We start from the raw sequence: 24,799 nt of genomic DNA, 5'->3' as shown, positions 1-24,799 counted from the left end.
GGATCAAAACGAGAAACAAGCATCGTAAACATAGGGGATTCTAAGGGGGGCCATTGTGACATGATCATCCCAAATGCATGCAGCATGCAGCCAATGACAATGACCAATCATGCTAAACTTTATCACCTGTCATTTGAATGAAGAATGGGGAGGAGCATCACGTGTATTTTACAAGTCGTCGATGTTCTTTTTATTAAAGACAAAGAGGCTATATTATTACATTACTGCAGCATCTATATGGATTATGAGGGAGGGATGAGTTTCTTGAATTCCTTATAGTCAATTTGGCCATCATGGTTGGTATCGGCCTCCTCCATCATTTCCTTGAGTTCGTGTTCGTTGAGGTTCTCACCAAGACGTGTCATGACTTCCTTCAGTTCTTGGATGCTGATGTATCCATCACCGTTCTTGTCAAAGGCCTTGAAGCATTGCTCGAGCTCATCATCTTCATGGAAACTACAACGCTTGCTTGGAGGATAAGATTGAGATCTTTGTGGGGGTTGCTGTTGTCGCGACTTTTTGTCCTCTCCCAGATGGCGTGTCATGGCATGCACGAACTCTTCGAAATCGACTCGGCCATCCTTGTTGCGATCGACAGACTGGATGATTTCGCTAATGTCCTTATCGTTGGCACCCACATTGAGACTCTTCAAAATGTCGGCAAACTCGTTGGCAGCAATAGTACCATCGCCATCACGATCATACAAAGAGAATGCTAGTTCACCACTTGTCAACCTATATACAATCTCGGGAGCGTTTATCGACAATACCTTGCTTGAGTGATTCCCGTTCTTCAGCGTTCAAGTTGTTGTTGTTGTTCATAAGGTGGAAAAGGTCGATAGAAAAAGCCCTGTATTGCGGAGACACTTGTATAATATCACAGCACATGCTTCTGCATGCACCATTCTTGGGACAAGCTCAGACATTTGTTGCATGAATGATACATTGCCTTGCATACAACATCAACATCAACATCAACAACATCCAAGCAAGTACAAAAGAGTGGACATCAACAATGCGAGTCGCCGATTGCATACATGAAGATGAGTTTGTCACACATTGGTGGGCGTCTTGGCATGAAAGAGAAAAGAGCGTCAGCAGCAGCACTAGCAACAACACAGCAACGGGAATCCAAACAAACTCGGGGGCGGTGTTGGAAGGGAAAATGATGTGGTCTCACGCAATGTGATGATGGGTTGTTCTTTATTGAATAAGGTTTGTTATTCTTATTATGCATATACCATCACCATTGGGGTCATTCGTTTAATGCTTTTGTATGGTTTGGTAGTGTGGTGCAAGCGGAGATGACAAATGGGGCTCTGTGCGATGAGGCATATGCGCAATGATGTGATGATCCTTCCATTATACCCAAGTTTTCAGTTTGACGTGTTACTTTTCCCGCGGTTGGACATCTTTCCACAACAAAGTTATTTGGCAACAACAACAACAACAACAACAGCATTACATTTTGTCGGGAGAGGCGCGCTCTCTCGGTTTCCAAATGCGGGAAAGCACATGGTATCCACTGATCTACAACCACACCGGCATTATTAATTGTCCAAGCTTGGCTGATATGAGGTCTCAGGTTTCAGATAAACCCTTCATGTTTTCCATCGGCCTTTTTAACGGCCCGCCAAAATCTCCCATCCGCACCGTCTCCATTGGTTATTTATTGGAAACGCTTGGTCACGATTCGCCCATATCGATTGCGTGCTCTTGCGCCTTACTTTGCGTGCTCATACGCAACATCATTGTCATTCAACCACATCCCCGTGCCTTTTTATTTTTCAAGCTCTTTTCTTCTATTTCTTTTTCTCCTTTTTTGCTTGTGCATGCAGCCGACACAACAACGACTATGCATCGTTCACCTATAGTCGTCGACTACGAGCCAATCTCATACGTCAAACTCACAAAGCGTTTCGGTCGCAAACTTCCCAGCTACATAAAGAGTTATCTCTGCAGCTTCTTTCCTATCGTCACATGGATCCACAGATACAACCTCACTTGGCTATTGTCTGATATCATCGCCGGCGTCACCGTCGGTATTGTTGTCGTTCCACAAGGCATGGGTTACGCCAAGATTGCAGAATTACCTCCTGTAAGTCGTGTTTCATCTATCAGCCATGCAATGATAAAGTAGCTAAAACATCCTATGTAAAGGAATATGGTCTCTATTCATCATTTGTCGGTCTCGCTATCTATTGTTTCTTTGGCACGTCAAAGGATATCAGCATCGGTCCCACAGCTGTCATGTCACTCCTCGTTGGACAAACCGTGATGCGTGTAGCTACACCTGATTCAGGCTATACGGGTCCCCAAGTAGCAGTTGCTATGGCTTTATTCGGTGGTATCATAGCAATAGCTATCGGCATGGTGCGTCTTGGTATTCTCGTTGACTTTATTCCTGGTAAGTATTCCCACATCGAAATCTCATTTGAGTCACATGGATCATCTAAATCTGATCTTTTTTCCCCCCCTCCACTAGAACCTGCTATTGCTGGATTTATGTCTGGTTCTGCCATTACTATTGCCATTGGCCAATACCCCAAGCTGTAAGTTACCCTCCTCCCCCCTCCCTACTATTCAACAGGCCCATGTGCCAAATACTGATGACTTTTCCATCATAGCTTCGGTATGACGGGCGTAGATACCCATGACGCAGCCTATTTGGTGTTTGGCAATTTCTTCAAGCATCTCCCTAACACGCATTTGGATGTTGCCTTTGGATTGATCGGCTTGTTCTTTTTGTATCTCGTTCGATGGGGCACCGGTCGATTGTCACAACGATACCCACGCTATGAAAAAGTATGGTTCTTTGCCAACATCATGCGTAATGGTGTATTGGTCATCTTTGGCACCTTGATTGCATTCTTGATCTCCATTGGCAAGAGCGAAAGCCCTATCAGTGTCCTTGAAGATGTGCCTGCTGGTTTTACAGCTATGGCTGTTCCCAAGGTGGATGTCGATTTGTTGTCACAGATTGCAAGCACGCTACCATCGGTTGTCATTATCCTTATTCTTGAACACGTGGCTATTGCAAAATCATTTGGACGCAAGAACAACTACAAAATCAATGCTGATCAGGAGATCATCGCTATCGGTGTCGCCAATGTGATTGGCTGCTTTTTCGGTAAGGCTTATCTATTTTATGCAACAGCTGTCAGATTTGCTCACATGATGGATGAATGCAGGTGCTTACCCTAACACGGGTTCTTTCTCACGCACGGCCATCAAGGCACGCAGTGGTGTACGCACACCCCTTGCAGGTGTATTTTCTGCCATCGTCGTATTGCTATGCTTATACGCTTTGACACCAGCCTTTTATTACATCCCGGATGCAATCTTATCAGCCGTCATCATCCATGCAGTGTCCGATCTTGTTTCTGGTCCCAAGTTTGTTCAACATTTGTGGCATATCAACCCCCTCGAATTGTTCACTTTCCTCGCAGCCATTATCGTCACCTTTTTCACATCCGTCGAATACGGCATTTACGTATCAGTTGGATTGTCGATCTTTATCATGTTGATTCGTATTGCTCGTCCACGATATGCAGTACTCGGTCGTGTTGCCATCCAGCCATTGAATCAAAAAGAAAGCGATGAAGAAACATACGTTTACGTACGCGAGAATCATCCAACATTGCATGATGTGGTTGAGCCACCACCACCTGGCGTGCTCATCTTTCGATTCGACGAGTCATTGACCTATCCCAACTCGAGCTTTATTTCCGACAAGATCATGCACTATGTTCAAGATCACTTTACATCGGGTGCACCACCCCCAACAACTAAGGGTGAACGTGCATGGAACGATCCAAGCCCCCTTGTCAAGAAAGAGGAAGTTGAAAATGTGATGGCTGAACGAGAAGCATCAGGTCGTCGCTTACGTGCTATCGTACTCGATTTCTCAGCTGTCAATCATCTCGACTCAACAGGTGTACAAACATTGCTCGATTTACGTCTTGCCATCAACCGCTATTGTGGCTCTGAAATTGAATGGCACTTTGCCAGTATTGCCACCCCCTTCATTCGCAACTCGCTTATCATTGCCGGCTTTGGTAAACAAAATGGTCGTGAATCACATCCCTTTGAGCTCGTGCCAATTGTTCCATCACACAGCAAAGATCACAACACACAACACGTTGATGACGACGCCACTGATACTTCTTCCATTGCCACCAACGAAGTCGTATCCACAAACAACAACAACACAACACAAAACATTGAAAAGCAATCCATGTACTATTCCATCAAACAAGTATCGCTTGATTCAATCTCTATGCGATCGACACCTACTGCATCCGGTCAAGACTTGGGTGATGAAGAAGCCTCGATTGCATCATCCAACAACATGGAAAAACCCACAAGTGGGATCATCAACATTAGCAAAAATGGTGACGTGTCCTACTATCCCTTGCTACAACGTGGTGTACCTTTGGATCGATATCCTTTCTTCCATTGGGACCTTGAAGATGCTGTGCGTGCAGCCACCTATGCCAGTCTCAAGGAGTAAACAACGTCATTCCCATTGTCCATCAACAACAAACACCATTCTTTAATACGACCTCATCTATACACACGCTTCACATTCACTCATCCTACCATCCCATCATCATTGTATATCTTCTACTTTGATTTCGTGTTCACCTCCATCCACTCTTTGTACCATAGTCTCACACCCCGTGTTATTTAATCCCCATCAGTATACCTCTCTTTGTATAAAACAAAAGTTCTTTTCTTAACGACACAATTGGGTTCTACCTTGTTCCGCATAGTACATAATATCATCGACATGGTTGCTGTTGTAGCAGGATTCAAATGTTTACCGACCAGATCACCGCTTGCTTTTTAATGGTTCGTGCATGAAAGAGGTGTGATCCAATCAAAAATGCAGTTCTGTTGTTTTCGATCATCCCGTCCCATCATGCCGAGAGCAATGAGCAACATACACAAATAAAGATCCCCCATGATGATGATGCTCATTGTTCTCTTTCTCTCTCACTCCCCCAACTTTCTCCCACCCAAGCATAAAAAACTTGTTGAATTCTGTCAAAGGGACGATGGTCACCCTAAAAAAGAAACAGAGATCGTCCTCCCCTTTCTTATACTATAATTCATCTCCTCACCATCCACCCCCGAATCCATCTTCAGCATATCCACTCACACAACATTATCCTTTTCCCCCCGCCAATATCCCAACATGTTATATATATATATATTTTCTCTCTTTCTTTCTCTTCACAAGCAGAATGGATTAAGTCTTCTTCCCTCCTTTGAATCATTATCATTCTCTTTTCGTTCTTCATTGCAATCGTTTAGCCCTTGTATCGGTCCCTTTCCTGTCACTCTTATATACCAATCACCCATATACCATTTTCATTCACTTGCACACCACGTTGAATATACCCACTCATATCATCAAAATGTCGAGCAACACCACACTTGTCCAACCGCCGCCTCCCTTATCACCTACTATGACTGTATCTACACAACCACAACCACCAACAACAACACCACAACATTGTCAAGAATACCAGCAAAAGGAAAAAGATAAATACACTGTCATTGATCTTGAAAAGAACGACACCCTGAATCGAGAAGAAATCGTGATTCACTATCCTGACTATGACGAGGAAGCTACCATACAAGCCCATCAACATGATCCTTATCGAACAACAACAACGTCGTCAACCAAAACAGGCAACGGATGCTTTTGCATTCTCACCCGGCTACGACGTTTCCGACGCAAGGTGAGATACACATACACATACACACATACATTGCATTTGGATTTCCTGGTTGGGGGGTTTTTCAAATGAATGAGATGAACCGAAGCATCATGAAGCAATTCAGCAGCAACTGACATGCCAGTTAATAATAGCATCGAGAGCTGTTGGCAGAGTTCATGGGTACATTGATCCTCGTGTTGTTGGTGAACGGAGTCTCAGCCGAACAAATTCTGGATGTTGCCAATAAATCATGGTTCACAGGTGCTTGTGGAAATGGTAACGTATATAAGTGAACACCATCATCATTGTAGAGTCAACGTTTACTTATATGCATTGAATGGTATAGGTATGGCTGTATTATTTGCTATCAGTGTTTGTGGCCACATTTCAGTAAGTAGTCATCCAATTCAATCCTCCCCCATATGCGTGTGCTCCCTACTAGTGTCTTTCTCGGTCTTGGCCATCATGATGCTTCACTCCCCCCTAGCCCCTTGATATGTTGTGTGCCTGATTTTAAAAAAGAAAGCTCGACACTAACGCGCTTATCATTTTATAGGGTGCGCACTTGAATCCAGCTATCACCTTGATCTTTTGGATCTTTGGAGCCTTTCCAAGACGTAAAGTTCCGGTGTATATGGCTGTGCAAATGGTGGGTGCCTTTACGGGTTCAGCAATCCTATACAGCATCATTCAACCTGCCATCAATCAATACGATGGTGGCACGCGTGTGGTACTTGGTGATCATGCAACAGCCTCAATCTTCGCAACCTATCCACCCGTGTATGTTGGCATCCCAACATCGATCGCTTCGGAAGTTGTTGGTACAGCATTGCTAGCATTGCTCGTTTTGACAACCAGCCATCCTACCAATCAACCATTTCAATCGATGCAAGGCTGCATTATTGCTATGGGTGTTACATCCATTATTACATCCATTGGTTATACCTCTGGATTCTCGCTCAACCCTGCACGTGATATTGGTCCTCGTGTCTTTACAGCCGTTGCTGGATGGGGTATGGAAGTGTTTACTGCCTTGGATTATTACGCTCTCGTACCCATGTTGGCACCTTTCCTTGGCGCTATCATTGGTGGCGTTGTTTACTCCATCTTTATTGACCACAACCACGACGACGATTTATAACAACATCATCTTCATCTTTTGGATACATACTACTCATAAACCATCCTCCTCTCTCAATCACATTGCTTTTTCTCAATGATGCCGCAGCCATCATAACCATATACACACACCCAAAATTAGCATTGTCCGTGTAAATACTATATAAGCAACAATAGCTAAAATGAAACCTAAACATGCTTGCTTCAATGTGCAACTGTAAATATTGCATGTATAAAGAAAACTTGTCGTTGGAAGGAGATTAGGATTTGTTTTCTCCCATTTCGAGGATGTTGGCTATTACTTGATCAGCCGATGGGCCTATGTATATGATTCTCTCCTTTCTTCAAATGCTACAGCTGGTCAACGTTCCAGACCCGGTTGATACGAATATCTCATATGGTGATCTACAAGCTATAGCTTCATCATAATGACACATTCTTGATGTACATTTCTCCATAAACTTTATCTAAAGCTAGAACAACGGATTTGGAAACCTTATATTGGATGGTGTAAAAGTGATGTGTACATGGTGTATGTAGGTGCATGTACAATGATTTACGTATTCGAGATCCCCCAAATCTAGTGACCATCATCGGTGGAGCATCCGATCAATCAGCATGCAATGTAATGTATCTGTGTGCCTGGTAAAGGGATCGGCAAGGAATCACTGTCCAATCCAGAATTGGACAAATCACACCAGCCATGCATATACACGATGACTAGAACGCGCCCAAACACCTATCACACACCACATGTGGCCCTTATCTCGCTTCATTGTTATATACACGATAATGATCATTGTACTGTAAAAGCAGAATCAATCGGGACCATGAAACGAAAAAAGAAAAGCATATCATTATCGGGTCTAGATTGGAGGAAAAGAAAGCCATTGTCGGTAGCCATCATCCAGCACTCCCTACATTCATTTTCTGAAGATGAAAAAAAGACTATCGGCTTACATTGCATGTTTCAACAACACCAATCTATTTGCATCCATTCAGCTCCTTCGACCCCCAAAGTGAGTCATTTTTCGTATGTGTGTATTTCCCTCATTCAAACACTAAAGCCATTTCCTTTAAATGAAAGGCTTCATGCATCATGTTGACGACCCTATCGGATGCTCTTGATAACACATTTCTCATACGCACTATCATCATCTGCCAACTGCTACATGTAATTCACATGTTTCGGTTCTTCCCGAGCAAGAGCCATTTCCCCTCTACTATTCATGCAACCCAGAACCAACCACAATTTTAAAGACGCAATGATTGTAAAAAAGAACCTCAACAGCCACCGGTTGGTAGTGTATGTTACTTCCCCTCACTCCATGATCATGTTTGCTTGACCTAGCAATTCTTCTTGCTAACAGCTTTGCACGCACTTCTCAATCCATGTAGATCTATGGGATGTCTCAAGGCGTGCTTGTGATACGTAATGAAGAGCCACATCTTTTGTAAGGTATACCCACAGGATACATAAATGGCGTTGCATAGCAACCCTTTGCAGTTGCCATGGACAATAATAGCATCATCAGAAGTTCCACCCGGATTATAAAAGCTGTCAGCCGGATGATGTTGTCATATAACATCAGGGTCTAGCATCGCCCATATGCATCATGAATCATCATCCACCAAAGTACTTTTCATTTCCCTTATATCCACATTTCATTCTACATGCACCTTACGCATTATCAAATATCAGTGTCTATTATGGTGAATATGAAAAAGGAGAACACAATAAAAATGCAGACAAGGTGAAAAGTGAAGGAGACTGTAAATACAGTGTGGAATGTGAATGAGTGAAGATGTTGGGTGTTATGAATGGAAGTTGTGTGTATACAGATCTATGCAACTTGGCAGAGTTGGGCTTCATCCATCATTGCAATCGAGGCACCCAAACACCAGCCTGTTTCAGCGCCTTGGATCTTTTTGGCGGTTCTTACAAGGCGTTCTGGAGGAATATCGTAGCCGATGCGTAACAAGCCATGGATATAAGTAAGTTCGAGACAATAATCGGTGTCGTCTTTGAGAGCTTCAAGTGAACCAGGGAAGTGTTGGAAATATTGGGTTTCGCCACTGCATACACGTTGTGCAAGTTCACCAAGTTCCTCAACTGAAAATTCGGATGGCATTCCCAATGGCTGTGTCATGTCATAGAAGAATGAAAACACGTACAACTCGCGGCCAGTAAAGGTGTCGCTGATAGGAGGTTGATACATGCCATCAAATGCACAAGGTGCAACGACACAGCTCTTGTCTTTGTTGAAGATGCGTTCCACAATACCACGGCATTCAGCATGACCTGCGCCTGTACCAACAAGTGTTGTCTTGTTTCCATCGACATCCTCCCACGTTTCGGTATGGCCATCAGGAAGACAAGGGTGATAGACACGTCCTGCACGCTTGGCTTCATCCTTCCATAATTCCACCATCTCAGCCTTGATGCGTTTACGTGCTTCGTTCAATCCATATCCAAGATACGAGTGCTGATACAAGGTGTACTGATCTTCGCCATAAGTAAGTGCATACTTGTGCTCTCCTTCAGCCATTTGATCATTTTGTCCAAATGTTGGTTCAAACACAATCTGGGTTGATGCGCCACCCAAGTCAAAAACAGCTGCTGATTTGCCACGTTGATCCTTTTTGAGCTTGCCGAGTAAATAATTGACAGTGATCCATGCATAGACACCTACAATGAAAAACCCCACCCCCATTAATCATTTAATTTACATATCGCATGGCCCAATTTGTAATAAATACCTTCATCTTTGCCATCCATGATTTCAACACCTCGATCACCACCAGCAATAGGGAAAGGATATTGACTTTCGAGACGTGCACGTACAGCTTCCAAGATGGCTTTACTCTTGCCTTCACCTAGCAACCGAAGACCTGCTGTTGCTTTAAGCATGATAGGTGTACAATGATGTAAATCGGTGGGCACATTGTCAAGAGCCACCTTCATCAATTCATCCAAAGAGCGTGCTGCAGCGTCGGGATCGTTCTCGTACGATGAAAGACCAGGCTTGATAGGATAAAAGACTTCATCTTCAAGTTCAGGTTCCTCTCGACAATAGTTGAAACGATATACATGAATGCGTGATCCAGAAGAACCGGCATCAATCATCAAGGCGTATTGGATAAGTGGTCGTCCTGGATGTGGGTTGGTGCAATGTTCAGAAGACGATGATCCATCTGTGGCTGTTGACTGGTTTTGTTCTTCCAATGCTGTTTCCTTTTCCTGAGTGGGTTGTTGTTGATCGACTGTGGGATTAGTTGTTGCGGTTGCTACATGAAGAAAGCGATATTAGGCACAAAGAAAGGCCATAAAGATACCACACCATCCTACCTGGATTTTCAGTATTATTGCTGATAGAGTTGGTGATATGTTGGTATCGATCGGTTGGTACAAGAGCATACAACAAGAGCAAAATGGCCGTTGCACCAATGGCACACTTGATGAGAAGCGACTTGCGAGACTTTGTATTGTTCATCATTTTGGTGAGCCAACTCCTTTGCCGGTCCAGCTTGATGGAAATGGAGCTTTGGCGTGAGTGATGGGAGAATGAAGAGGAGGAAGTGGGAGGAGGAGGAGCGAGGGTATGCAACGGTAGCTGATCAATGTTGGACACGATGGTTGCAAGTGGAAGAGGGGGAGGAGGGGGAAATAAAAGAGAGGAAGAACGGATGCCTCAGCAAGAAATAGCAAGGAACGATGTCCCTCACTTTGACTTGAAATAGCACACAAAGTCCAAGCCCGACATGGCAAGTATGATTGGATGTGTCGCTTTGCTAGTGAGGCCCTTAATGCACAGACCTTATTGGACATACCAGGGATGCCTATCCATGGATGAATATGGCGAGATAGATTGAGACATGGTTGATTCAAGGTCAAACTGCATTCAACCAAATCATGTCGGGTTTTGCATAAAGAATCCAAGAAGCTCCTCTTCCACTGCTTTGTCGTGGGCTTTGATGCTAAAAACAAACACAGGTTGACATTCTTGGTTATGCTTTCTTTTCCTTTTTGCCATCACTTGACTTCCTGATGAAATACCCATGCCTACCCTACTATCCCTTTTGATTCCTCTTTAGCCATCAGTGTAACAAATCACGAAGAGGATGTTTATGCAACTGGGAATCAGAACCACCTTTTTTGATCATTGCCGCTTCTTCTAAGCCTTTCACGCAAACGACCGAAATGGATAAGAAGGAAATGAAAATTTTCTACAATCAAGCTATCTTATTATAAAGAACCAGTATGCATCATCCAAATAAGAGGAAATGAGCGTTGTTGTATAATTTGGATAGTGCCATAGTGTGGCTGAAACCTTTTCTCAAGAAGGGATCGACTTTTTGTGCGACCTACTCAGCTCCCAAGAAGGCTGAGCGGGGAATTAGATCAGTTTTCTTAGGCTTCTACCACCATAATTCATCCTCCAGTCAAATCAGCTGAATTATTCCCGTGCGCTTGAGATGCATATCTCTAGTGCACGACGGCGCTGATGGTAAGCAATGTTTACAGAAAATGTGTCGTCAGGGTCGATGGCGTTAGTGCATGACATCGGCCCACGAGCTACAAACAACTGGATAGCAAAGAAAGCAAGCAATGCATTAAATTGCGTTTTGTGTATTTTTACTCTATTAGGTGTTCAACGCGCTAAAAATAAAGAAAAACTTTGTTCTTTCTGGTTACACACCATGTCACCATTGCTTGTCATTGTGCACCCCTCCTTGTTGATGCTGGTATCCTTGTTGTTGATGAGCTGGGTCGTATGGTTGTTGCTGTTGATGTTGCATTTCAGCCATCTCAATCTTGACTTCAGGATGATGATCATCTTCTTGTGGATCTTCCTTGATATTGGCAGCCAATTCAGTGCCTACACCAGCACGCGTACCCCAACCAACCTATGAGCGTATATACATTAGTACTCATGTACAAGAAAACAAATATGCATCATGCTCATCACCCCCGCCTCTGATCACATGTATATATTCTTCCTCCTGTACTCACCTCGTGCAATGTAAATAAGGCGTAGATTTTCATGATGGCAAAGTAATAGTTGAAAATGAGCCACGCTGGGATCACCCAAACATCTTGTGGTCGACGTAAAAAGTGTGGTAGCAGCTTGACGAATCGAGTAAGCAATAACCAACAAATGTATGATACAGCAATGTTCCATCCTGGCAAGGGATTCATTTCTTGAGGGATGAAGACTGTTTGCTTGACAGCAAAAATGGTGACCAACACCGGGCCAACGAGAAGCGTGAAAGGATTAAAGATCTTGTCCACCATGGTAAAGGCAACATAGGGATGGCGTGTCCAAATGTATCTCTCCATAAACAGGGAGCGAAAATCGGATCGCCACGTGTTACGGGTCCATCGCAGTACTTGTTTGAGGAATCGCCAGTTGTTTTTAAATGTTGAATCAAGCTCGGCTTCATTGCAGATTTGTGCATACGTATTCCATCCATGAGACACCATCCATCTCGTAAGGAACTTATCATCACCAGAGTTCAATGGATACTTGCCGACCCATAAATCATTGGTGAAGCAATATTGGAAAGCAGGATCCTTGAGGATAAGTGTACGATAAGCAGCTGTGCGACCTGACAAGCAGCAAATACCACCATCGATATGCGTGGATGCAGCAATTTCAATGTTACGACTGGTTAATCGAAAACCTGCCAAGATTTCCCACATCGTTTGGCGTCCATTAGGATTAACAGCGTGCACCTTTTGGCTGGTACCCACACCACCCATCTTCATATCTTCAAAGCATGCAAGGATATAATCGAGCATTGTTGGCTTCCAGATCGCATCGTCATCAGCAAATACAAGGATTTCAGTTGTGGTTGCATTTACACCGGCAACCATTTGAAGTCGTTTGTTGGCTCTGGGTACGGTGAGGACACGAATTTTAGATGGGTCAACCTCGTTGGCGAGTTCCTGAAGTGGTCCCAGCATTTTTGTCTCTGTAATAATAATGATCTCTTTTGGTTTACAAGCTAGCCAACTTCGTGCTGCAATCTTGAATTCTTCACCGGCGTCGATAGTTGGTACAATGATAGTGACATCTTGTTCAGCATTGTATGTTGGGTTTGCTCGTGGTCGTCGTGGGCTGTATGTAAGCCATGCAATGATACGGATGAGATACCAAAGATAACGGTATGCACCAATCACACCCAGTGGCAAAAAGAAGGGCAACAACCCCAGATCATTGGTTAAATAAAGCATCTGCTGCTGCTGCTGCTGCTGTGTATATGTAGAAAGAAAGAAAAAAGGAAAATGGAAGGAGTGGATGCGTTGAGCTCAAGATAAAGGGCGAAAATATATGGCTCGATGGGGGATAAGTATGACTGGTAACAGATGAAAAAAGTGTAAAGCAAGCAAGGGGGGGAAAAGAAAAAGAAAAGGGAAAAATGAGATCTCTGCAACTGAAAACAGTACAAAGTTGAGTCGATTCTTTATTTAGGACCGAGGGAACACAAGGTGTTGCTAGCCAGGGAAAGTCTAATAATTATTGTCATACACGGTAGGAATAACTCTTCGCCCCGATATTTATACATCTCAAAGCCTCATTGATCTCAGCTTCTCCAATAGTTGATCTTCCTTTTGGGTATTGTCCACTTTCAAGTCTTGCAAGGAACGCTTTTCTTTGTCTTCCGAATCGAAAGGGTAGTGGTATACACATGTCCTGTTCTCCTTTTCCCCGTCTTCCAGGATGTCGGGGCTCTTGTATGGATGCTGCCGCATATAGCTACATAGGTTGCTATGGCAACGCACCGTATCCAAGTAACGAATAACACTCAACAGCTCACGTTCACCATGCTCACGAAAGATGGATGACTTGTGATCAAATGTGGCGAGATGGATAGCATTGTAGGGTTGAAGCACAGCTTTGGCAGGGGAATCATCAAGGAGTATGGTGTTGGTGGCATCAAAGTTGTCATTGGCAATTGAAGAATCCCGCCATATAAATTCGAGGTCTTTGATGGTAACTGATTTGCGGTGATAATCGGCATGGGTCAAGCCAAGATGTGTGCGATCCCACACCTTGTACAGCTGTGATCGATATCCACCAAACATACGGCACATGTTGTCGACTGAATGTGGTTGCGCTGAACTCCATACCATAACCGTAAAATGCTGAAAGAGGTACTCAAGGAATTCATCATGATACGGCCTGACATACATCCCTCTGTATCCACCCCTTTTACCAGTGCGGCTCACCTAAACGTATATAAACCCCCTTGTCAATCAACCTATACTCTATCTGTGGCTTGCTGTATCTTACCAAGGTACCATTGAGATCAAGCACAATGAGTTGCTTTCGGGTTTCTTTGCGATCGCATGCCACCGATTCTTGCTGCGACAACTTGAGATACTGTTCGCTGGGTGTACGGACCTTGGGTTGACGATGCTGCCCTCTGTTGGTCTTGATCATGGGAGGATCGGTCTTTACTGATGGCTTCATGGCGATCCGTGGTTTACGCAAGGAACAAGATAGAGTTGAAAAGATACGGTGAACGATTAAGGTAATTTTGATAAGGAAAAAAAGGAGGACTCGGATTTTGATCGTTACAAGAATGATTCAAGTTATGCCGCTCCATTTCCTGGACACTTTGCAACCATCAAGGCACTCTTCCAAGTTGCATGAACATAGCTGCATTATATACGGGGTGTGTATTCAAAGCATAGACAACATGTAATAAATAAAAGCATCGAGCTTCAATAGGTCCTTATCATGCCATTATTACATTTGAGATCACCACTAGTTGCTTGTGAAGGCCTATGTTTGGCAACACCTACATGCATCCTCTTATTCGCACATTGCTCATGTATGCTTCAGTAGAAGGGGATATAGGATCTTGTTTATTCCACAAGACATCACCGGATCTATGCAATGTCACAAATAAAAATGCCACATTGTTTGTCTAGTGCACTTTTTTCCCTGCTCTTCCATCTTGTTCTCTTGAAACATACAAATGTCCCAGCAACACGTCGTATTGAATCGCACCGGTGATAAGATGCCACTTGTTGGCTTTGGCACATGGAAAGTCCAAAGCGATCAGGCGGAGGATGTTATCTATGATGCGATCAAAGTGGGCTATGTGAGTTCTCTTTCCACACACTTACACACACGTGACGAACGCGTTCTTATTAAAGGCTCATGCGCTGCTTCGTATAGCGCCTTATAGATGATGCTTGTGATTATGGCAATGAGCAAGCGGTTGGCAAGGGTATTGCACGTGCCATCAAAGAAGGCATTGTGAAGCGTGAGGACCTATTTGGTGAGTTGTTGTTAACAAATTCAAATTACAAGCAAAATGCTGACGCGCACCTTCAGTGGTGACCAAACTTTGGAACACGTATCATAGCAAGGATCATGTTCAAGAGGCATTCAATAGACAACTCAAGGATCTTGGATTGGATTACATTGACCTTTACCTCATCCACTTTCCTGTTCCTCTAAAGTATGTACCACTCGACAAGGCCTATCCACCTGGTTGGTATCAATCGGAGCAGGCTACCAAAGTAGAGTATGAACGTTCGCCTATTCATGAATGTTGGCGTGAAATGGAAAAGCTCGTGGATAGTGGCAAGGTGCGCAATATTGGGGTATCCAACTTTAACGTGCAATCAATGTTGGATCTTTTCACCTATTGCAAATACAAGCCTGCTACTCTCCAAATTGAGATACACCCTTACCTACCCCAGAAACGCCTAGTTGAATGGGTCACTTCGCATGATGTGCATATCACTGCTTATTCTTCCTTTGGTCCGGTGTCATATGAAGACCTTACTGATGATGGCCGTAAAGCGAAACCTCTTCTCCAGCATGATACTATCAAATCGATTGCCAACAAAAAGGGAAAGGACCCAGGACAAATCCTGTTGCGTTGGGCTATACAACGTGGTATTGCTGTTATCCCAAAGAGTACTCATGTTGAACGCATGAAAACCAATCATGACCTCTTCTCTTGGGAACTCACTGATGAGGAAAACAAGGAATTAGACAAGTTGTCACAAGGATTACGTTTCAATAGTAAGTTGTCTCTCTATGCGATTTTGACACGTAATTCTCATTTCATGCATGATGTCTCTTGTAGATCCTGATAGCTATGGCTTTGACCTCCCATTGTTTGCATAAAAGACCAACAACTTTAAGAATAAAAAACGTTGTACAGATCGAGTTTTGTGTTTTCACATAGGCTAAAATGTTTTATTTGAGTGAAACAACATGCCTCTACTTGCGTTGCTTTTGGGCAAGGAAGTCGGTGTGTTCCTGGTAAGGAGCCTTGGTGAACTCGGTCTTGGACCAGAGATCTAAAAGATGGGGGATGATTAGTTTCCATGGATACGGTAGCATGGGGGGTGTGATTTTACTTACCAGGAGTCAAGAAACCATAGGTGTTACCAATAGCAGCGAAGGTAGCCTTAACAAAGTTACCAAGAGTGCGAGTGGAACCACGCGAGGTAGTGTAACAATCGACGATACCAGCAAGTTGCAAGACCTTCTTGGGAGTAGGAGCAGCAACGAGACCAGCACCACGAGGAGCAGGGATCAAACGGCAAAGAGCAGAGCCACACTTGCCAGTGACCTTGCAAGGCACAGTATGGGGTTCACCAAGAGCAGTACCCCAGTAACCGCGGCGGACAGGAATAACCGAGAGCTTGGCAAGAATGATGGCACCACGAATAGCAGTAGCAACTTCCTTGGAGCACTTGACACCCAAACCAACATGACCATTCGAGTCACCAATGACAACGAAAGCCTTGAAACGAGTGCGTTGACCGGCACGGGTTTGCTTTTGAACAGGCATGATCTTCATAACCTCATCCTTGAGAGATGGGAGGAAGTAGTCGACAATTTGGTATTCCTTGATAGGCAACGAGAAGGTGTAGATCTCTTCCATGCTCTTAATCTTGCCAGCCTTTACGAGACGACCAAGCTTAGTCACAGGAACCCTTTCAACACGCCAAATGTTAATGTCAATATCCAATGCCTTCCACCATTGACCCTTCTTACCATTCAGTCTTTTCGTCACCACGGCGTCCACGGCCGCGACCGCGGCCACCACGACCACGACCACGTCCAAAACCACCACGTCCTACAATAGACAAGAGTCCCAATGGGTCAATTATTCGGGTTCTCGTAGGCACACAATAAGGATTTTGACTTACTATCGGCCGGTGCGGATTCAGCCATTTGCTACAAGATTCATCCATTCATTCATCCATTAGCATCATTCATCCATCCAACTCATTCATCTCTCCATCCATCGTTTGGTCGAGGTTGGTAGATGCCTTACATACTATATTGAATGTGAAAATTCAAAGAGGAGGATCCATGGCCTTCACATCCACATGGTCGACATGATCCGCCAAGTCCGCCGTCACGACGCAATATGTTTGGCTACTCGAATTCCTTGTATCACTAAAGTCAACTTTCCCTCGCTCCACCACCATCATTTCCTCCTTCATGCAATCCAATCATTGAGATATCACAACTGAGCTATATACAAAGATCTCATATTTTATACAAGTTAGCTATTCAAATAGTAATTTCGACATGTCACAATAAAAGTAGGGAGATTCGAGAGCCTACAACACATTCCCAAACATAAGCAAACCACCCCATACTTTGATAATACATCATTGATCTCACCCTTTTGGCAGATAATCGAAGGTAAGGATCGTACGTAAGCATTCCCTAAAGGATACACGAGGTTCAATGGGAAGACCTTAACAACAACAACAACAACCCATATCCATGGAACTTACTTTGAGCAGCATGAGAGCATCTTGATCCAGCTCCAAGTAACGCTTGTATTTTCTTTTAAACGTTTGATTCAGATCCCTCGACTTCCATGCTGTGAAAAAAGTGTAAGTAAACGTTTATCATCGAGTCCAATGAAGTACCCTATGTACCTGGAAAGCAAGGGTTGAAGTCTGGTAAATGTCCAACACCAAGCCATACGTCGTTGTTAGGTGTACCAAGTAGCTGAAATATATGAAAGAGCTGATCGATCTCGGAATCGCCTTCAGGGAATTGTTGCATGATTAGCAATTCCATCATCGCATGCATATATCCTTTTTCAATGACTCACCAGGAAAGATAGGATCCAAAGTCATCATTTCGGCAAAGATACAACCCATACTCCACACATCCACTGCTGTTGAATAGAAGGCCGTCCCCAGTAGAATTTCGGGTGCTCGATACCATCTTGTCACGACCTATATGGTTATCAAATCAGTGCATGTGATCAAGTAAGAGACGCTTTACAACTTACATTGTGGGTGTAAGCACGCATTGGGATGTCAAATTGACGAGAAAGACCAAAGTCAGCAATAATGAGCCGGCCACTAGATTCCTCAAGGAGTAGATTCTCGGGTTTGAGATCACGATGGATGATGCGCATTTTGTGACAATAAAGTAAGCCGCTGAGAGCCTGGTGCAAGAACGACTGGAAACCGATCCCATTAATCCATAGTCCATCATGTTGCTAGCCATTTGCATACCTTGATGTGGGCTGATGTGACACCTTCACGCCCGTATTTTTCCATATAAGTACGTAGATCCTAGACAACAATGAAAAATGCGAATGTGGTCAATGAATCATCACGTGGTATGTTTTGCTGCTTGATTACTACCATATCCAACAAATCCGTCACAGCGTAGATATAAGCACCATGATAGATGAGATCCTGCAGTCTTGAGAGAGAGATAGAATCCATGCATCCATCCATGTGAGTATAGGAACGCATGACTTGGAAGTAAAGGATGATCCTATTACCTGAGTACATTTCGATGATTCAGTTCCTTCAAGATAGCCAATTCACGTAATACTGTAACAGGTACTCCTTCTTGATATCGATGCAAGTTCATCTTTTTGATCGCCACATAGCGGTTTGACAACCGTTGTCGTGCCTTGAAGACTTGTCCATATGAACCTTCACCAATCTTTGAGAGCTTTTGATAGCGCGTAAGCTGTTCATCAAGATAATCCTCGCTGTCGGTAGCATCGCTAATGTCGCTGATAAAACCGTTATCCTTCTTGGGGCCTGGACCTTCTTGCTGTTGGCAGTTGACATTGGGAGGAATCAATGTTGTCTTGGAAGCCTTCATTGAACCTGGATGGAATTCCTTGGCAATGTGCTCAAGTGCTGGTGTGTCAATGTCGGCCAACTATGACTGTGGTGCTTGAAAACGGTTGGAAGTTTGAGAAAGGCTTATGGAGAGTTGGAGGATATGAACAAAGAAAAGACAATATGGGGGATCGGACTCGGCGGCATGAATGGGGGCCCTATTTAAGCGTGAATACAGCAAGCATCATCATCATCATCATCATCCTCGTTCTCGGTACCGTAATTAATGACACCATTGTATCCTTACATAGATCAACAGTACTTGGAGTTAATATTGATACAATGTTGCTTAATATCATCCTTCTCCACTCCATTGCAAATACATTGCCTAATGGGGTTCCATACGCTACACCACTAAGATGTTGGTAGTGCTTGCAAGTTGGTTGCCCAAGTGGGAATGTGTATTCAAAGAAGAAATCAATGGCTTTTCTTATCATCTTTTGGGAGAAGCTGTGGTCATGGAAAATACATGATTGTTGTGGTAGTCAAGCAACGTGTGACACGAGGGAAAAGGCTGTTTCGTAGTTTACAGGAATAGAAGGAATTGGTTGCTCTTGAACGTCTTTTTATCCATTCACCGACACCCATCTGCAATCTAGAAACTTTGGTATTGCGATCCACAACGCACAGTATTTGAACCACGCTTCGTTTTCTTTCCACGTTTGACTGCGCGCAATTCTCAAGAAAACGCAACCGACACTCTTTGCAAGTTACTAAATGTATCATCCTTGTGCACAATCGACCCCATCGAGACGACTTTCGAAACAGAGCAGTTTATTGTAACACTCGACCATTCCCCCCAACTTCTATTTGAATCGATATACCAATCCAGGATACGAGCCGCCTTATGAGCAAACAACCGTCTAGGAGGTTCAACAAAAGAACACAAGGACGTCGAGACAATGATTACAGCAGGAAGACAACAACAACGACACCCCAAGGAGGTGATGATGGACGTAAACGCCAACTCTTTGACCCTTTCTCTGATAATCCTATCGCCTTCAATCGTTCCACCACTGTTGATAAGCAACAAGAGACGCAACCACAGATAACCACTGCCACCAGTGGAAGACGATCTTATCTTGCACAACGTCGCGATGGCCTTTTCCTTCGCAACATGGATGATAATCAGCGACGTGAGAAGAAGAACAACAACAACAATCATCGTCGTCTTTGGGATCCAAATGATGACAAGAAACCACCCATGGTATGTGTTTATTATAATGGCTTATTGTCATGTCATGTGCTAATAATCTTTTATATATCCATAATAGCAACTACCACAACGTGATGATCCACCAGTACCCACTGTTGCTAGACGCCGCTCACCTCCAACATCAGCAACAACAACAACAACAACATCACCACCACAATCGAATTCAGTGAAAGATCAACATAAGCGCAAGATCAAAGCTATGTTTGCGAGTATCCAAGATATTGAAGGAAAACTTGTCAGCGTGGATGCCGAAGCTAGCAAGCTTGAATTTTTCAAAAATGAGCATGATGAACATGATCGACAGCAAAGACAACGAATGATGGATTCAGTGGATAAAAAGGAACAACGGCCCCTGACTCAAGTTGATCTAGACATGGCAGGTGAAATGTGGCGACAAAAAGTGGAATTGCATATAGCATTGGCCGACAAATATCTTGACCTCATGCAGTTTGACTATGCGTTTGCCGAGAAAAAGAGTTTGGAGAGTCTTTGTTGGAAACGTGCCATTTATTCCTTGGTGGAGCAATTTCGAACAGCCTTCAAGATCAGAATGACAGAAGCTGAAGATCCAGAAGAGGAGGGTGATGAATTGGAAGAAGAGGAGGAAGATAATGTGATCGCCGAAAGCACAGTCGACATGCCGTTATTTTCTGATATGGGAAATGACGATTATGAGGATGAAGACGATGAGGATCAAAAAGCAGCTTTGGTCACCAAATCAATGGAATTGGACAAGCTAAAGGAATGGTTTGCGGATTTCTTGGATCAAGCGGATGATTTCTACAGAAGATCAATGTCGATATTACGATCGATGGATACCTATTCAGAGATGGATGAAGAACAGCATTTGCAAGAATGGAGAAGAACCCATCGACTCAAATGGTACAAAGCCGTTCCTAATCGTGGCGATCTTGCTCGTTACCGATGGACCTATGCATCGAGGGATGAACTCACATTTCGTGAAGCTTGGCAGTGGTACGCATTGGGAGTATGGTTGATGCCTGCTACTGGGAAGCTCTATTTTCATCTATCCTTGTTGATTCATGGTGCCAATGCAGCGGATCCAACACGTGATTTGCATCGTCTATATTTCAGTATCCGGAGTTTGATGGTTCGTCGCAATGGATTCTTGAATGCAAGAGAAGGAATGATTGTATTATTCGAGAGCAATCGTCGATGGGTCGACAAGTATCTCAAAACGGTCCAATCCAACAAAGGATCACGCTTTGGTAATCGAGGCAAAAAGATGAGACAAGAACAGCAGCAGCAACAGGAACGATTAGCAGCAACATCCCAAGACATTGCCGCAGCCTTGTTTATACGTCTTCATGGAATGCTATTCACCAAAATCAGCTTGGATCAATTTGCCCAAATCAAACGCCGATTCTTCGATTGTCTCTTTCCCGATGCTTCGCCGAATGAGAGTACTGGTGTTATCGGCAATGATGATACAACACATGATTCACCAGCAATCAATGATGGTCGACTGGATATCCATGAAATGTTCTGGTTTGAGGCAGCTGTGATTTGCATATCGTCATTATACAACTACGATTATGCATCATCCAAGTTTACCAAGTTGAGCGTACTTCAAGGCAAACGTTTGTATGCCGAATCAGCAGCAGCCGCATCAACTGAGGATCCAACAAAGAGTGATAGCTACAACGATTTGGTGGAAGAGCTCAAGGACAGTATTTTGTTTGCGTACAATGTGGATTTGATGACGAGTATCGCCGTTCAACTCTTTCGACGTTTTCTGGATCGATCACTTTTACCACCAATTACTCCCAATCTTCCCTTGCTACCACCATCGCCTCGCAGCTTGAATGACAACTATGGTTTCATCTTTGAACGCAGAGATTTACATACATCATTGAATGACGGCAACGATGACGACGACAACAACAAGAAAAGCAGCATGAATGAACCTTGGATTATATTTATTGAGACGATGTTGCATTGGATGGTGGTCAATTCAGTGTGTCAGCGACCTGAAGGAGGAATCAGCTTATGGGAAGCACTTGTCGGCAATCCTGCTCCTGATTTATTGAAGAGAAACATTGCTGAGGATGACAATGACAGTAAAATCTCCCCGATGTTTTGGCCGCTGTTGCTCGATTTTCTCAACAACCAGCTGCAATCTCTTGAGGATGATATCAAATACGAGGTCGTGAATCAATTCTTGCTCGATGATGATGGCGATGATTGCAACTCGAGCAAAGAGCACTCCCAAGCGGAATACGCATTTGGCAGACTTGTTACTAAGGTCCTTGGTAAAAAGCCTATTCTTCCCGAAGAGATGCATATGCGTGGTCTAGGATGGGTGGATGACATTACCGGAAAGCTTCTCAAGATCACTCCTCTTTTGAACGACACACAACACGAGACACCATTCCCTGGTTCTGGCTACGACCTTCACACTCAACGTAAGATCAAGGTACTCAGTTACGGATTTGCTCTTGCCAAGGTAAGATCATTGTATACTTTTCATTTGTGACATTCGCGCTGATGTATCATTTTGCAGCAAATGAGCCATGTCTTTTGCTATGATCCAGTACTCGAGATATTTGTTGTCAACAAAGGACTTGAAGAGGAAATCGATATGCATCAAGAAGAAGATGATCACGTGCAATCCCCCATCTCCAATGTCAGCCAAGGAACGGAGAGTGATGAAAACAATGAACCACCACTTGCACCAACAATCGAAGCCATGGATGATGCTGTGCTTTTCTCGAACGAAAATGATTCTGTGGATGAGGATGGGGATGATGATATGCTCACTCAATTGAAAAAGAGACGTGAACAATTACAAGCTATGCTCACTACCACTTCCGGCACCAACACCAATCATCGACGTGCACTTGGTCGTCTTAAAGAACGTGAGGCTCGTTTGAATCGCCTTCGAGAGAGGGTTATTCCAGGTCAAACGGTGATTGTACTTGATACCAATTGCTTCATTGGTCACATTGATCATGTCCAACGTCTTATCCAAAGTAACAAATGGTCTATTGTTATCCCACTTGTTGGTAAGTTAACTTGCATACATGAACAGGAAATGGATTCTTATCATATTCTTTGTATAGTGGTTACTGAATTGGATGGTTTACGAAGCAACACACCTCCACTGGGTGAAATAGCCGGAGAAGCTCTCAAGTTTATTGAAACGACGCTTGCAACAAAGCAACGGAGTAACACCCATCTAAGGATTCAAACATCGCACAACAATTTTATGCATGACATTTCGATTCGCTCCGAGCAATTCGTATTTGGTGAAACGGACAAGAATTTGGATGATCTTGTTTTATCAGCCTGTTTGTGGTGGGCACGCGATAGCGAGAAGGATGACCATGCACGGGTATGTCTAGTGACGGGTGATCGCAACCTTAGCGTCAAAGCCCGTGCTCGCGACATTGATGTTATGTCAGTTTCAGCTATTATGCAATTAACTCCAAAGAAATAAACATGACATCTCTTATCCAAAGAATCAAGTTAACCACCGTGTGTTAAGGAAATGGCTATCTTATAAGATCTAATCACGAAAGAGATGGGGTGAACTTATGCTACATATCAAACACAGCCTTGTCCAAGCTCAATGGATCCATAAGACCCTTTCTCATCCCCTCGTTTTCCTTTATCATAGCATCATTACTGTATTCGCCATAGCATCATCCTTTGTACAATACAATGCATCAAGTATCCTCACACGAGAAGGAAGGTTTTTATAGAAAATGAGAGATGGCTAGCCAATGCAACCTCGTATTCGATAAATTTTTTAATCCGGCATCATTCACAAGAGAGAGAGAGAGACGAGAGGTACAACTAAATTGATCGAGTGGGGAGATACATCGACTTGGAAAGTTTCTAGCTGTTGGATGTGCATTGTGCAAAGGTGAATGGATGACACTTGATGCGTAGTGGTGAATCAATGGATGATGATGGTTGTACATGGCTGACAGGTTGCACACAAAGGATGGTGATGATAGCTGACAGGTGTAAGGTGCGATCATTGGATGCACCAATCGCTTAGGGTGATAGCATCAAGCATGATGGTCAAGTTGACAATGGATACTCTCTTTTTCGACGCGTTGTACGTACCCAATTCCTTCCATTCCATGCACCAAACCAATATCCATATCCATAGCCATATCCATAAGAAGTCGTATGTATTAAAGTAAGTCGCTACACGTAAATAAAGCTGCTTCTATATAATGGCTATCTTGCTGTCCACGTGAAAAGGGTCGCAAGGCAGTTGCTGCAAGTAAAGGTACGTTGTTTGAGACAATGGAGCAAAGACCTTGCTAATAGCAATTGCTGGAATGAATGCTGTTACGATTGATCGTGGTAGAGGAGTGTACAAGAGAAAGTGCCAAATAAACACGGGTGTTGTAGTGGGTACACACGCCATGGACTTGCCATTCAGTCAAAGACAATCGGTTCAAGGCAGTTGTAGGAAAGACATGGTGGGTTGAAGCAGGGCAATCGTTCGCAGGTGGTAGTTGTATACTTGAATGGGGCAACAGTTGAGAAGTGGAGGAAGAGGCAAGAAGCTGAGAGTGGAAGAGCTGCAAATTAACTTGATTG

The 24,799-nt window shown here is 43.7% G+C and overlaps 10 protein-coding genes across 10 annotated transcripts; 4 read left to right on the top strand and 6 right to left on the bottom strand.

Annotated features, from left to right (window-relative positions):
- Positions 1 to 242: 242 nt before the first annotated feature.
- On the bottom strand, positions 243 to 822 carry O0I10_006171 (uncharacterized protein; the record flags this gene model as incomplete). The annotated part of the gene is made up of 2 exons (XM_058486203.1): positions 243 to 715; positions 771 to 822. 2 exons carry the CDS (start codon positions 820 to 822, stop codon positions 243 to 245), a joined length of 525 nt encoding a protein of 174 aa, XP_058343077.1.
- Positions 823 to 1,855: 1,033 nt separating this feature from the next.
- On the top strand, positions 1,856 to 4,513 carry O0I10_006170 (uncharacterized protein; the record flags this gene model as incomplete). The annotated part of the gene is made up of 5 exons (XM_058486202.1): positions 1,856 to 2,098; positions 2,161 to 2,407; positions 2,486 to 2,552; positions 2,628 to 3,130; positions 3,192 to 4,513. 5 exons carry the CDS (start codon positions 1,856 to 1,858, stop codon positions 4,511 to 4,513), a joined length of 2,382 nt encoding a protein of 793 aa, XP_058343076.1.
- Positions 4,514 to 5,423: 910 nt separating this feature from the next.
- Positions 5,424 to 6,870, top strand: O0I10_006169 (uncharacterized protein; the record flags this gene model as incomplete). The annotated part of the gene is made up of 4 exons (XM_058486201.1): positions 5,424 to 5,750; positions 5,882 to 6,005; positions 6,076 to 6,119; positions 6,286 to 6,870. The coding sequence occupies 4 exons, from the start codon at positions 5,424 to 5,426 to the stop codon at positions 6,868 to 6,870; spliced, it is 1,080 nt and encodes a 359-aa protein (XP_058343075.1).
- A 1,822-nt stretch (positions 6,871 to 8,692) lies between these two features.
- Positions 8,693 to 10,345, bottom strand: O0I10_006168 (uncharacterized protein; the record flags this gene model as incomplete). Its single annotated transcript, XM_058486200.1, has 3 exons — positions 8,693 to 9,537; positions 9,609 to 10,136; positions 10,198 to 10,345. The coding sequence occupies 3 exons, from the start codon at positions 10,343 to 10,345 to the stop codon at positions 8,693 to 8,695; spliced, it is 1,521 nt and encodes a 506-aa protein (XP_058343074.1).
- Positions 10,346 to 11,552: 1,207 nt separating this feature from the next.
- Positions 11,553 to 13,086, bottom strand: O0I10_006167 (uncharacterized protein; the record flags this gene model as incomplete). Its single annotated transcript, XM_058486199.1, has 2 exons — positions 11,553 to 11,756; positions 11,863 to 13,086. 2 exons carry the CDS (start codon positions 13,084 to 13,086, stop codon positions 11,553 to 11,555), a joined length of 1,428 nt encoding a protein of 475 aa, XP_058343073.1.
- Positions 13,087 to 13,419: 333 nt separating this feature from the next.
- Positions 13,420 to 14,326, bottom strand: O0I10_006166 (uncharacterized protein; the record flags this gene model as incomplete). Its single annotated transcript, XM_058486198.1, has 2 exons — positions 13,420 to 14,082; positions 14,147 to 14,326. 2 exons carry the CDS (start codon positions 14,324 to 14,326, stop codon positions 13,420 to 13,422), a joined length of 843 nt encoding a protein of 280 aa, XP_058343072.1.
- A 511-nt stretch (positions 14,327 to 14,837) lies between these two features.
- O0I10_006165 (uncharacterized protein) lies at positions 14,838 to 16,003 on the top strand (the record flags this gene model as incomplete). The annotated part of the gene is made up of 4 exons (XM_058486197.1): positions 14,838 to 14,963; positions 15,041 to 15,143; positions 15,200 to 15,898; positions 15,963 to 16,003. The coding sequence occupies 4 exons, from the start codon at positions 14,838 to 14,840 to the stop codon at positions 16,001 to 16,003; spliced, it is 969 nt and encodes a 322-aa protein (XP_058343071.1).
- A 96-nt stretch (positions 16,004 to 16,099) lies between these two features.
- O0I10_006164 (40S ribosomal protein S2) lies at positions 16,100 to 17,062 on the bottom strand (the record flags this gene model as incomplete). Its single annotated transcript, XM_058486196.1, has 4 exons — positions 16,100 to 16,179; positions 16,244 to 16,821; positions 16,883 to 16,964; positions 17,038 to 17,062. 4 exons carry the CDS (start codon positions 17,060 to 17,062, stop codon positions 16,100 to 16,102), a joined length of 765 nt encoding a protein of 254 aa, XP_058343070.1.
- Positions 17,063 to 17,403: 341 nt separating this feature from the next.
- Positions 17,404 to 18,982, bottom strand: O0I10_006163 (uncharacterized protein; the record flags this gene model as incomplete). Its single annotated transcript, XM_058486195.1, has 9 exons — positions 17,404 to 17,457; positions 17,522 to 17,566; positions 17,638 to 17,726; positions 17,785 to 17,895; positions 17,964 to 18,090; positions 18,147 to 18,320; positions 18,376 to 18,435; positions 18,508 to 18,568; positions 18,651 to 18,982. 9 exons carry the CDS (start codon positions 18,980 to 18,982, stop codon positions 17,404 to 17,406), a joined length of 1,053 nt encoding a protein of 350 aa, XP_058343069.1.
- Positions 18,983 to 19,849: 867 nt separating this feature from the next.
- On the top strand, positions 19,850 to 23,678 carry O0I10_006162 (uncharacterized protein; the record flags this gene model as incomplete). The annotated part of the gene is made up of 4 exons (XM_058486194.1): positions 19,850 to 20,209; positions 20,277 to 22,685; positions 22,743 to 23,244; positions 23,302 to 23,678. 4 exons carry the CDS (start codon positions 19,850 to 19,852, stop codon positions 23,676 to 23,678), a joined length of 3,648 nt encoding a protein of 1,215 aa, XP_058343068.1.
- Between the last annotated feature and the right edge of the window lie 1,121 nt (positions 23,679 to 24,799).

Source organism: Lichtheimia ornata (genome assembly GCF_029851405.1).
Source record: "Lichtheimia ornata isolate CBS 291.66 chromosome Unknown scaffold00026, whole genome shotgun sequence".
Lineage (NCBI taxonomy): Eukaryota > Fungi > Mucoromycota > Mucoromycetes > Mucorales > Lichtheimiaceae > Lichtheimia > Lichtheimia ornata.
The sequence above is the reverse complement of the archived record's forward strand: the minus strand, read 5'-3'. Positions and strand labels throughout refer to the sequence as shown.